The sequence below is a fragment of the Orcinus orca genome, chromosome 6, assembly GCF_937001465.1.
Source record: "Orcinus orca chromosome 6, mOrcOrc1.1, whole genome shotgun sequence".
Classification (NCBI taxonomy): domain Eukaryota; kingdom Metazoa; phylum Chordata; class Mammalia; order Artiodactyla; family Delphinidae; genus Orcinus; species Orcinus orca.
In genome coordinates this window covers 114,481,006-114,493,515 of record NC_064564.1, presented here as the reverse complement: position 1 = coordinate 114,493,515, position 12,510 = coordinate 114,481,006, and the positions used below count along the sequence as shown (strand labels likewise).

Sequence of the window (12,510 nt, the reverse complement as noted above, 5' to 3'; positions counted from 1 at the left end):
TTCAGTAAGCATAATATTTTCTAGGGTCATCCATGTTGCCACAAATGTCAGTATTTCATTCTTTTTTATATCTTAGTAATACTCCATTGTGTGTGTATATGTGTGTGTGTGTGTGTGTGTGTGTGTATCACATCTTCCTAATCCAGTCATCTGTTGATAGACACCTGGGTTGCTTCCATGTCTTGGCTCTTGTAAATAGTGCTGCTATGAACATTGGGGTGCATGTATCTTTTCGAATTAATGTTTTCATTTTTCTTCTGGATATATACCCAAGAGTGGAATTGCTGGATCATATGGTAGTTTTATTTTTAGTTTTTTGAGGAACCTCTATATTGTTTTCCATAGGGGCTGCACCAATTTCCACCAATAGTGTACAAGCGTTCACTTTTCTCTACATCCTAACCAACATTTGTTATTTGTAGACTTTTTCCTGATAGCCATTTTGACAGGTGCAAGGTGATATTTCACTGTTGTTTTGACTTGCATTTCTGTAATAATTAGTGATGTCGAGCATCTTTTCATGTGCCTGTTGGCCATCTATGTGTCTTCTTTGGAGTAATGTCTTTTCAGGTCTTCTGCCCATTTTTGGATTGGATTGTTTAAACAATTTCTTTTTAAAACAGCATCTGCTAAATACAACAAATGGGAGGTAAATTTGATCCCCCAGTTCCTCCAGTTTGCAATCCTAGGTTTTTACTTATTACGTGTAAACATGGGGGTATTCTCATTTTTTGCCCTAAGGCACGACAACAAGCTCAAATGCGTCACCAAATGGCAGAGGACAGCAAAGCAGATTACTCATCAATTCTTCAGAAATTCAACCACGAGCAGCATGAATATTACCATACTCATATTCCCAATATCTTTCAGGTAAGGAGTTCAGATCTCTCAGATTTGCTTTGCTTAGAAAAATGTTGCCTTGGAATCATGATTTCTGGGCTTATATTCTAAGTATTGATATAATTCTAAGTTTCCTCTAATTCAAATCATTTTTTAAAACATTCAGATCAAGCACTGACTGACATTTAGATGAAATATAACATGAATCTCAAGATTAATCGATAGCCTTTGCAAACTTCCTTGGCTTGCCCCTGCAGCCATTCTTGGTCAGTCTTAGAACTGTGATTCTCAGATGAACACTCTTTTTGCTAAAAGGACCATTCTGGTTACAAAAATTCCAACTTAACCTTTAGGAATCTAAGCAGCATTGAGACAGGTGTAGGATTTGAATAGATGACAGTTCTTTCCTTTGGATTGTTTTTCTTTTGGCTACTTTAGGTTGTCAAAAATCGTATGAGAAAAGATACATACATTCCCACTCTGGGAATTTTTTACAACTTAAAGTCCAACTGTAGAAAAAATAATAAATGTTTGTGTCATAGTGTCTACATAGCAGATAAGAACCTCCAGCTTGTAGAAGGCGGGTATACTAGTTAATGTAAGTCTGTGTTGGGTCAAGGCAGTTAACCAAATACCATACTTTTGGTAAAGGACAAAGCAGTGCCTCAAAGATGGAGGAGATGTTTAAAATCTAATACCAAATGGTGCTAATAGTAAAACTACTTGAGTTTCGGGTTCTTACTGAAATTGGAATGGAATTGGGTAAAGTGTACATTTAGGCAGCCCAGCAATTCATAAAATAGGTGTCCAGCTGGCTAAGGTAGAGGCACAAGAAATTTACGGTTGCTGTAACTCTAACCTTCCTATTTCCCGCCTAGAGAATTTTTTAGAGGTAACAGTGCTGCCAAAAAACAACTTCCTTAAGTAACAGTGGACCAAATTGGGGCTTCCTTGGTGGCGTAGTGGTTAAGAATCTGCCTGCCAATGCAGGGGACACGGGTTCGAGCCCTGCTCTGGGAAGATCCCACATGTCGCAGAGTAACTAAGCCCGAGTGCTACAACTACTGAGCCTGCACTCTAGAGCCCACGAGCCACAACTACTGAAGCCTTTGCACCTCGAGCCTGTGCTCCGCAACAAGAGAAGCCACCGCAATGAGAAGCCCGCGCATCACAACGAAGAGTAGCCCCCACTCGCCACAACTAGAGAAAGCCCGCGCACAGCAACAAAGACCCAACGCAGCCAAAATTAAACTAATTAATTTTTTAAAAACCCAGAAAACAGTGGACCAAATTAATTTTATGCAAATTCTAATGTTTCAGAAAATACAAGAGATGGAGGAGAGGAGGATAGTGAGAATTGGAGAATCAGTGAAGACGTATGCAGAGCTGGATCGGCAGGTGATTCCAATCATCGGGAAGTGCTTGGATGGAATAGTAAAGGCAGCCGAGTCAATTGATCCGAAAAATGTAAGTACTGTAGTTTGGACTTAATTTATAACTAAGAGTTTGTGGTCTCATTATTTCCCTGCCCCTTTCCACAGTGACCATATTTAATCACCTGAAAGTAGTTGCTTTCAGTGGTCACAAATACTTTTCCACAGTAGCAGCACCATTTTAGAGTTTTTTAATTCAGCCTTCTGTGTTTTGGATTAGTATAGTCACTGGCACACTTAGGATTGTAGGGCTGAATCTGCTAGTATAGGTTTAGGTTCATATAACAACGGCAATAGTGTCTTAAGGTGGTTTATTTTTCCTTCCATGTAAAGATGTCTAGAGGCAAGAGGGTCCAACCATGGTATGGGCAGATGGTCCGCAAGTTCTCAGTGACCCAGGCTTCTCCTGGTTCACAGCTTCTGTAGCTTCTGTAGCTCCAACCATCACATCCAAATTCCAGAAAACGTTATATAGAGAAGGGCCCATGCCATCTCTTTAAAGAGGCTTCCTAAAATTGCTCCCTGTACTTCTGTCTACATCTCAAGAGATCTCAGAGGTCAAAACTTAGGGGCAACCTCCTGCTGTACAGAAGACTGGGGAGTGAAGCCTTTTTGCTGGGTGGCCATGTGCCTGACTTAAAATCAGGGTTCTTGTTACTAAGAAGGAAGGGTGATTGGCTATTGCAAGACAATTGACGCCTATGGCACACCTACAAAATCGGTGTCAACTGAAATAGCTACGGCAAATTAAAATGTGGGCTCACTGTAGGAAGTTGAGATTTTTCCAAATTGTCTTCCCTAGTAGTTTTTTATTTTTTTAAGATTTATTTATTTTGTATTTATTTTTGGCTGCATTGGGTCTTTGTTGCTGCACGTGGGCTTTCTCTAGTTGCGGCAAGCGGGGGCTGCTCTTTATTGCAGTGCGTGGGCTTCTCATTGCGGCGGCTTTTCTTGTTGCAGAACACGGGCTCTAGGCACGTGGGCTCGGTAGTTGTGGCTCGCAGGCTCTAGAGCACAGGCTCAGTAGTTGTGGTGCATGGGCTTAGTTGTTTCACGGCATGTGGGATCTTCCCGGACCAAGGCTCGAACCCATGTCCCCTGCCTTGGCAGGCGGATTCTTAGCCACTGCGCCACAAGGGAAGTCCCATCTAGTAGATTTTTTAAATCAGATGATCATTGAGTTAGAAAGTTATTACAAATCACATGTGCTTTTGTAACAGTTTAACTATACATCTATCTATCTATCTTTGGCACGATAGTTGCCATTTCTTTACACATTGGTCTTCACCACCTGACCCCAAGAAGATTCTGAACTCAAAGTTCCTAGCAGGGTGCACACCACAGAGTAGGCAATCAGTTCACTGATTTATTCAGCAAACATTTATTGCACCATTATCACCGGACACCATCTAGGTACTAGGGACACAGTGGAGGAAAAACAGAAGGGAGCCTACATTCTAGTAGAGGAGAGACTGTGAACAAATATATACATAAAGAAAAATTATTCAGTAAATTCATATCTTTGAACCACAATTAACCAAAGAAATCAGAGAGATTATCTACTCTTTGCTTTGACTTTGTGTATGCCAAATTGCTTTAAGACCTTCTGATGAGAACCGGTTTTTGTACTACTGTATTTTTCAAGGGAATCGCATAATAAATAGCCCAATTTTTCTGCTTTTAGCAAAGTCATTCTTAATTAATATTTGTTTCTGTAAATGTAGAAAAATGGTTAATTATTAAAAGCATCTTCAAATCTCAGCTAGACATGTAGCTTTACAAATTATTCTTTCTAATGATAAAAATATTACTAGAAAAAAATATTACTAGAAAATCTATTATTAATCAATATAACTTATTTAGAATATCACCTGTATGAGGTCATCATAGTTCATTGTGTAGAAGGTATTTGCATGCATTTGAACGTATTTGTGTGTGATGGGTGTAATTTCAGGATTCACAGCTGGCCATAGAAGCTTATAAGTCCGGTTTTGAGCCGCCTGGAGACATTGAATTTGAGGATTACACCCAGCCGATGAAGCGCACTGTGTCAGATAACAGCCTTTCGAATTCCAGAGGAGAAGGCAAATCAGAGCTCAAATTTGGTGGCAAATCCAAAGGAAAGTTATGGCCGTTCATCAAAAAAAATAAGGTACTGATGGCTGGACCCAGTGTGAAATGAGTGTTACAAAGTGTGGAGACGTTCACTTTATCTTTTAGTCTTAAAGGAACGAAGATTTTAAGCTTGTTTCAGAATGCAAAAAAAGGAAAAAAAAAAGCTAATGTGCTATTTTATTTTAAGACAGTATCTCTCTTTGGTGATGGTACCTTGGCCATGGCCATGTGTCTTATTTCAGACGCGTTATCACCTGCACCGTGTCACCCACACTAACAGATTACTGACCTCTGGCTTTTGCATCATGCCTTTCACTCCTAAGTCTCCTAGATTGCTGGTTACCTGGGCTGGGAGAAGGGAGATTGTACAACATTTCTATAACCATGTATCAGCATATCTAACTGAAATTGTTTCCATGGGTTAATAACTTGGTTTCCAACTCATGTTAACATATGTATCCATGAACATTTTTCGTTTTCTTTTTATAGTGTGATACGTAAGTGCATGACAGCATTAACATAGGCATAAAGTATGATCAAGGCGATGTGACTGCTGTAACCTTAGAATAATTTAATATTTCAAGACTGTCTTTGCTGTTTTCACAACCTTAGCATTGAAGGACTTTCATTTTCTCCCATCAAGCTGTGTTAGTTTAGGTGGTTTAGAAATATTTACCCTTCTGGCTTACACTGGTTTAGAGTAACTAATTAGAACGGTAGTTTGCATGTGAAAGTCTGCATGAGCTTCTTGTCAGACATTTCTTGCTATTCTTCTGTTGCTTTACTTACTAAAACTCCCACTTTCATCATATTTCCATTTAACATATCCTTACATATTTTCTTTTGGACCATGGCCTAAATATTTAATTGTTTGTGTTTGACTTGCTTTGGGTTTTCAAATATTATTTGATGCTTATTTTTGTTTTGTGTCTTATCTTCTTGTTTCTGATTTTTTACTCTGTCACTGCTCCGTCTCTTACATGTAGCTTATGTCCCTTTTAACATCCCCCCATCAGCCTCCCCCACCTCCCCCTGCCTCTGCCTCACCCTCTGCTGTTCCCAACGGCCCCCAGTCTCCCAAGCAGCAAAAGGAACCCCTCTCCCATCGCTTCAACGAGTTCATGACCTCCAAACCCAAAATCCACTGCTTCAGGAGTCTAAAGCGTGGGGTAAGTTCTGCTCTGGAATCCTGTCTCTCTTGTGCGCTTTGGTTGCATGTTTTGTTCTGCATAACTTATTTTGTTTGTGAATGACTCCATTGTGTTTTCCCATAACGTAAAACAATAAGAACCTATGATTCATTATAGCCGGAAAGAAGAAGCGCCACAGAGAGGAAAGAAGGAAGGAAGCAGGATGGGTGGGGGAGGGGTGGGGAGCCAGCCACCCCAGAGTTCTTTTTGTCTGTAGCACATTTTGGATGGACCTTTCTCCGTTTCCCTTTTGAAACATCTAAGTCATTAACATTTTACCTTGATTTTACCAAAAAAGGAAACTTAGATTTCGTTTCTACAGCTAGCAACATGTGAGGCGTTGGAAACCACTGTATAGTCAGAAAATATTTGCTTAATAATTACTGAAACAATGTGTAGTGAGGGTACTTTTCTCTGAGCTATGCCTCAGGGTTTGAGGTGAAATGGTATATGGGTTACAGCGGTTTCTTTAGCTATTTTGGTGATGTACAAGGTGTTGATTAAATATCTGATAACAGACTGACTGCAAAAAGGCCTAATGCAGTATTTATCTTAAAGGGGGAAGTACTAACGGCTCACATTCACTGAGTGCTTGTCGTTTGCCAGACTCTGTTCTATGCGCTCATTTACTTTTTTCAACCACCCTATGAACCTAGGTACTAAGAGTTCTTTATTTTACTGATAAGAAAACTGGTGCATACAAAGATGAAGTTGGGAAGATACAGAGCCAGGATTTAAAGCCAGGGAGCCTGCTTATGACCTGAGATTCTATGAGTCCATACTCAGGGAGAATCTATTATACCATGATTGACTCATAAGTGGTTGTTATTCAGACTCAGGTTTGCCATCCTAACTAAGATCGCATGTGCTTAAGTCACAAGGTCTTATGGAATTGATCAGCAATCCAAAGTAGATACCAGTTCGGTTTTTCAGAAAAAGATTGGAACAAGGTCATTCCTAGCCTCCTGAATAAACCTAAATGGTCAGTCTAGTCTAAGCCATCCCCAGATATTCTTTATAATGAATAATGAGTAAACAGACATTAAGTGCATTAACATATCCAGTAAGGTTTTCTTTTGTCCTGTCCTGTGGGAGTTGAAATATAGTTGTAGTGGGATGTGTTCTTGTACAAATATAATTTTTACTTTTCCCTTCCTCTGTGTAAAAAAGTTGTAAATATAGTAGATAGCTACATTGTTACCTTTTAAAATAAGGGACAAAAACCTCATTTCTTTATATGCAGAGTTCCTTTAATAATGGAATCTCAAAGTTTTATGCAAAGAATGCAGTTGGTGGAATTATCCTGTTTTAAGGTTACCCAGCATATCCAGGTTAAGAATTCGAATTTAATTTCCTAAAGATTTCAAGAGAGGCCTTGCTGGAAGGCAGAATATAGCTTCAAAAGTGGATGATGAATGGTGTTGAGTTCTATAATTAGGTCTCCATTATGCTGGCTTTTAGAATTCTCCATCCATCTCTGCTCCTTGCTCATCGAAGAATTTTCAACATATGACTGTGTGTCGCTATACTAGACTATAGACTATAAAATTTGACATTAACTGTAGATCAGTTACCCCATCTCTGCTGCTTCCAAAACCTTCACACGGCACTCATTTATTATATTTATAAAAATATCTCTGCCTTGTCTCTTGGAATCTCATAATGAAGGATGTTGAATATTCATGACTGTTTACCATTTGTGTATGTATCTGTTCCACTCTTCTCTCAACATCACAGTCTGTTGGTTGCACATGGTTTCTGAATCATGTTTCATGGCGTTCTCTAAATGTTTAGGAAGAGACCAAGAATGTCAGTAATCAATAAGTGTAAGAAAAGATGGCTAGGAAAAAATTAACACTTGAAAACAAAAACAGTGAAATGAGAAACAGGTTATTCTGATTAATTCAGGGAACCCTATCCCATTTTTAAAAAAAAAAATAATTAGCAAAAATAAATTTTATTTCTTACACCTCAAATCTGTGCTCAGCAAACTTCTATTTTTTAAAAAAAATTTCCTAAATGGTGAGTGTGTTTTCAAGAATACACACACACACACACACACACACACACACACACACACTAGAAGCATCAGTAAATAAATAGAAACATATTTTTGCTTCCCTCGTTTTTTGTTGATCTGTTTTTAGGATCAGATTTGATGTACTTTTCTTCAGGAAGTAGCAGTGCAGAAAAAAAAAAAAGGAAAGGAAATACATCATAGAAGTAAATGAGGAAATTTTTAAAAATCTGAAGTTTGGGGAAATAAATGTGATTTTAAAGCAATTTCAAAACTGAAGGTACATGTTTAACAGGATCCGTGACTAAAATGCTGCAGTCCTTGCTATTTCATTTATTCTCCTTGTTAACTTTAAGACTGTTGCACCGAAGATAGGAAAAGGATTCTCGGAGAATAACATCTGTTTCAGATCCAGATTTTAATCCTTTGTTTCTATTATCAGAATGTATAAATCCTATGCAAACGTTTCTTCGCATAAATAATTTCGTTTCTGAAGAGCTAAGTAGGATAAATCTTTTTTGTTGTAAGTCATTCACATTTGTAAGCAAATGTCTCATTGAACATCTTTAAAGACTGGCATGCCACCATGATCAACCATTATTTCATCTTTACTGAAGTCAAAGAAAAATGAAGCTAGATTGTGTGTTCTCAATTTGCAGTCTACAAAGTAACTTTATTGTCTTAACATTTCTTTTTCTGGTGTGAGCAAGGGGCTTCTGAATCTACAATATGGACATATTTTCCCCACGTTTTAGAGTTAATTGTATGGAAAAATACCATCATCGTTGATCAAAAGATTTTGAAAATCCCTACCAATTGTTTGTCAGATGTAACTATCTTCTGATTACTTTCATTTTATTTATTTTACCTTGTTCTCTTGCTGATTATTGGCAGACTCAGTCTCTCTGTTTTCACAAAGAACTCATGAAGAGGACGATAGGGAAACCCACGTATGCTTTTGAAGCTAGGGATTATGTTGTAAGTTAACCTGTGACGGCTAGGTCATACGGTCACGGCACAGGCACTAACCCCTGTGACAGCACCAAGACTGGGGACCCAGATGCTCTCTGACCCGGACACTGGGAAAAGCCTCACTGTATCGATCCAACCACACAGGCTTCTTCTTCCGGAAAAGTTACATGGAAAAAGGAACCAAACTATCAAACTTCCTGAAAATGTCAGTGAGCTGATCTTGTGTTTTTCCCCTTTTCATTGATTGGGATTGCCGTCTGAGCTGTTGTCACTGGGTATGATTTTACGGCAGAATATTACCCCTAAAAGGCAGCTGGTCACGGGAGAATGACACTCTCGCAGACGGCAGCGTGTAGCACGCTTACCCACACCCACGTCTGAAACAGATGGATCCGTGGATCCGTAAGGGACAACCAAAAAAATCAGCGAAGCCTGAGCAAGGTCATAGAGCAGTGAAATGACTTTCCGTGGACCTTAAACCAGATCCTTATATATTCGTGTTCACTGTCCCCTTTCTTTGTACTTGAGGTTAGTACCTGTGACGGCCCAATAACACATGGATCCGCCAGCTCTGTGTGCCCTCATGTGTTATTGACACTCGTGGCTCCCCAGGCTCCGTAATTGTTGCCTGAAACTGACAGCTTTTTAGTTCTTCAGGTGTCTTGCAATGCACTTAATGCAACCTTTGAAAGTATTCTGTTGGCAGACGATTCAGTTTCTAATTTGAAATGATCTAACTGGCTGGCTTACAGTTTAAGACCAAACACCAGTTTATAATTGTTAAAAAGGATCCCATATACTGGGATGGTGCTTCTTGTAGATTATCCATCACTGTCCACTTCAGAAAAGTGAATTTGTCTGAGAATTCGATATTGCCTCTCTCTATTGGGATTTGTTCTCAATCCTAATGACTTGCTTTTATTATGAAGTGGTTATATTCCTATGCCCTTAGTTTTGATGTTAGAATTCTGTTTTTGGAATGCTTAAGAAAGAATATATTACTTTAAGCAAAGGAAGTAGCACATAGAAAGCAGATAGAGTGCCGTGTTCAAATCAGCGACATTTCCACAGTAATGTCTGAGAAACATTTGTATATGGTCGTATGCTTCGCAGGGAAGATATTTGCAAAGTTTTCTGCTGTGCACCATAAGTGTTGTCTGTAAAGAACTCAAATTGTGATGAACAGATCTGTGCTAAAGTTTACAGGAGGGGCTCAAGGCATTCATGTAGGTTGCCTACGTGAGAGCGGTCATGAATATGACTGTACCTGTTTCCCCCAGAGTTTTGTCTTGCTACTTCTTTCCTTAAAAGTCTTTTTCCCCGTAGGGACAATTTCTTTAAAAGCTTAATTAATGCTTGTTCACAAAGAAGTATCAACTTTGAGTTAATCTGAAGAATAAGATTTTTTAATTCTAGTTAAGGAATTTTTAACACCCTCTCCCCTCCCAATTTCAAATCAAAGGACACTGTCTTTGGTACTTTGTCTCTGACATATTTTTGGATCCTACTACCAATTGCCTAAACTTTAGGGTTGATAACAGCTAAGTAAGTGTGCACCGAGCTCTCAAAATACTGCTTTATAGCCAAAAAGCATGTTTCACCTGTTTCTGAAGAACCAATGTTTCTTTTCCTAATTTTGAGATGCCTTTTAATCTGGCTTTGGATCCAGTAATTAGTATAGTTTTGCCAGTCTCCGGGCCTAGCAGAATTGCAGCTGCTGTGTCCTGATAATTAACAGGAAATCCATAGCAAGGAGTAAGTACACCTCAGTAGTTGAGACAGTTGGCTATCTATTTCCTAAAGGTAACTTGTAAGAGCAGCAGCTTCTGTTGACTCCCCAGATGCTATAGAACCCCTGTGGGTAGGGCTCTGAGTTCGATAGAAAGCCCCAGAAGACACCTTCTGCAGAGCAAGAGGTGCATGCAGTCCACAGGTAGGAGAGAGCATCATGCTTCCACCTCCAGCCAGGCGCTGAAAGGCTCCCTGGAGGTTGGTTCTTAGAGCATCTTCCAGTCCTGTGTTCCCATTTACCAGTTTGAGACTTTGCCTTAATACCTTTAGGAAATGCCACTGTTCGTATTTATTAGATCTCCTTAAGATAAAAATATTACTGGGATGTTGTGGAACTAATTGCTTTCCCAACGCTTTTAGTCTGTGTGAAACTTTCCATGGGAAATTTGGTGAACAAAAGGCTATGTGATTATTTCCATCTTTTATAATCATGCTATTTCACCGACCGCAAACTTATATTGGTTTATACTCAGGCTGATGTGACCAATCCAGAACAGTAGACGGAAACCCTCCTTTTCTATCTTTATACTTTGCTCTGGCAACGCGGCAGCTAAAGAAAGGTTTTGGTCGATCAGCCCCTCTTGGGAACTTTGGCACAGAACCGCTGCAAATCATTTTCACAAAGCGCCAGGTGAATTGATGTATGTTAATTCAGTGTAATGGACAAGTTCCTCTTCTTCTCATGTGTTGTTGTTTCTCTCTCTCTCTCTCTCTCTCGCTCTCTTTTTTTTCCCTGTCACCCCTTCAATTTTTACACGAAGCTTTCTCTCAAGCTGGTAAGCACAATTCCTCCATGCATGTCCTGAATCTAATCAGGTTTTTTGGTGTATGTTTTGTGGGTGCCGTGCCATTGTGCAACAAATCTTCAGAGTCAACTGTTGATTTGTGTTTCTCTTGTGTGTGCTTTTGTTGGTGTTTCTTTATTAGACCTCTGGAATACAAAGGTCCAGAGTCTAACAGAGGTGACTGTAATCTTTTCAAGTTGCTAAGAAAATTAACGCTTAACTCATGATTTGGTTTTCTTTACCACTGGAGTCTTAAGAGGATGACAGATGTTGATAAACTTTATTTAAATGTGAACATAAACATGAATATTAGATATGAGGGAGTTTATGTATTGGATCATTCGGAATAAATGCAAATATAATCGTTGAAAATTGCTCCTCCCCGGGAGCCACAGAAGCAGATGAAAAATGCTGGGGACCTGAGGGAGACATGCAGGAATGATGCCGGGCTCCAACTCAGGTCTCAGGCACCTTCGAGAATTGGAGGTCACGAAATCTTTAAGTTGCTACATAAATACATTGGTGCCTTGTGCATAGCTGATTTAAGAAATCAAAGACGATTTTATGGACAATGAAAAGAGCCTCCTAAGCCTTTCTAAAATGATTTCTTTAGTGTTCGGTGTTGTTTCTACTTTTAATTCCATAGCCCTAGTAAATAGTCAAACTAATCATTAAATCTATTAAAAGAAACTCTTAACCACATAACCCATTACTGTACTTCAAATATGTGTAAGTTATGTAACAGTCTCCAACACCACAGCTGAGAATATCCTAAAATTACGGACAGTGATGAACTGTGACACTTCAACCAGGGATAAGACCAGCATTTTATGCGCTGCTGTTGAGAAAGTATGACAATATTTTATGGTTATCCTTATACATACTTTTATACATGTTTCAGTACATACATGAACATATATATACATAATTTTTCGACCTGACTCAGTATTTGGCGACTGTTCCAGCCCTAAGGAAAAGGAATATTTTATTAAATTAAACATTTCTTAGACGGCAAAATAAAATCCCGAGAAGAGTTCTACAAGAAGGAAAGATCTTAAATGAACATCAGTCATTAGCAGCAGTATGAATTTGGGAGAAATTGGATCCATAAACTGGGAGTCTCTCGGATGCCAGGGTTTCTTTTTTGCCCTTTATTTGTTCTTTTGCTCACGTGCTAGCAGCTAAAGATAACATTATCGGGCAGTCTTTCTGTTTGAGATAAATCATTTTACCAACCTTGTATTGAACTGCTGCTCGATGCCCTTACTTTGAAGCTAATAGAGAAGTTACACACAGATGGCTTGGATGTAAAAATAATAAAACTCAAGAAGCAACTCGTGCCATTGCCCAGGAGCAAGTGTTTGATT

The 12,510-nt window shown here is 39.1% G+C and overlaps 1 protein-coding gene across 16 annotated transcripts in view; it reads left to right on the top strand.

Annotated features, from left to right (window-relative positions):
* Nucleotides 1-12,510, top strand: part of FNBP1 (formin binding protein 1) — a 140,593-nt gene that overhangs the window by 105,753 nt on the left and 22,330 nt on the right. For 4 of the 16 annotated variants that reach the window (XM_049711621.1, XM_049711620.1, XM_033426960.2 and 1 more), the window contains 6 exons: nt 742-870; nt 2,161-2,307; nt 4,228-4,425; nt 5,375-5,557; nt 8,490-8,573; nt 11,120-11,134. In XM_049711621.1, the coding sequence (XP_049567578.1) occupies nt 742-870; nt 2,161-2,307; nt 4,228-4,425; nt 5,375-5,557; nt 8,490-8,573; nt 11,120-11,134 (756 nt within the window). The remainder of the gene's footprint in view (nt 1-741; nt 871-2,160; nt 2,308-4,227; nt 4,426-5,374; nt 5,558-8,489; nt 8,574-11,119; nt 11,135-12,510) is intronic. The other 12 variants (XM_033426964.2, XM_049711619.1, XM_049711624.1 and 9 more) reach the window with 10 other exon arrangements.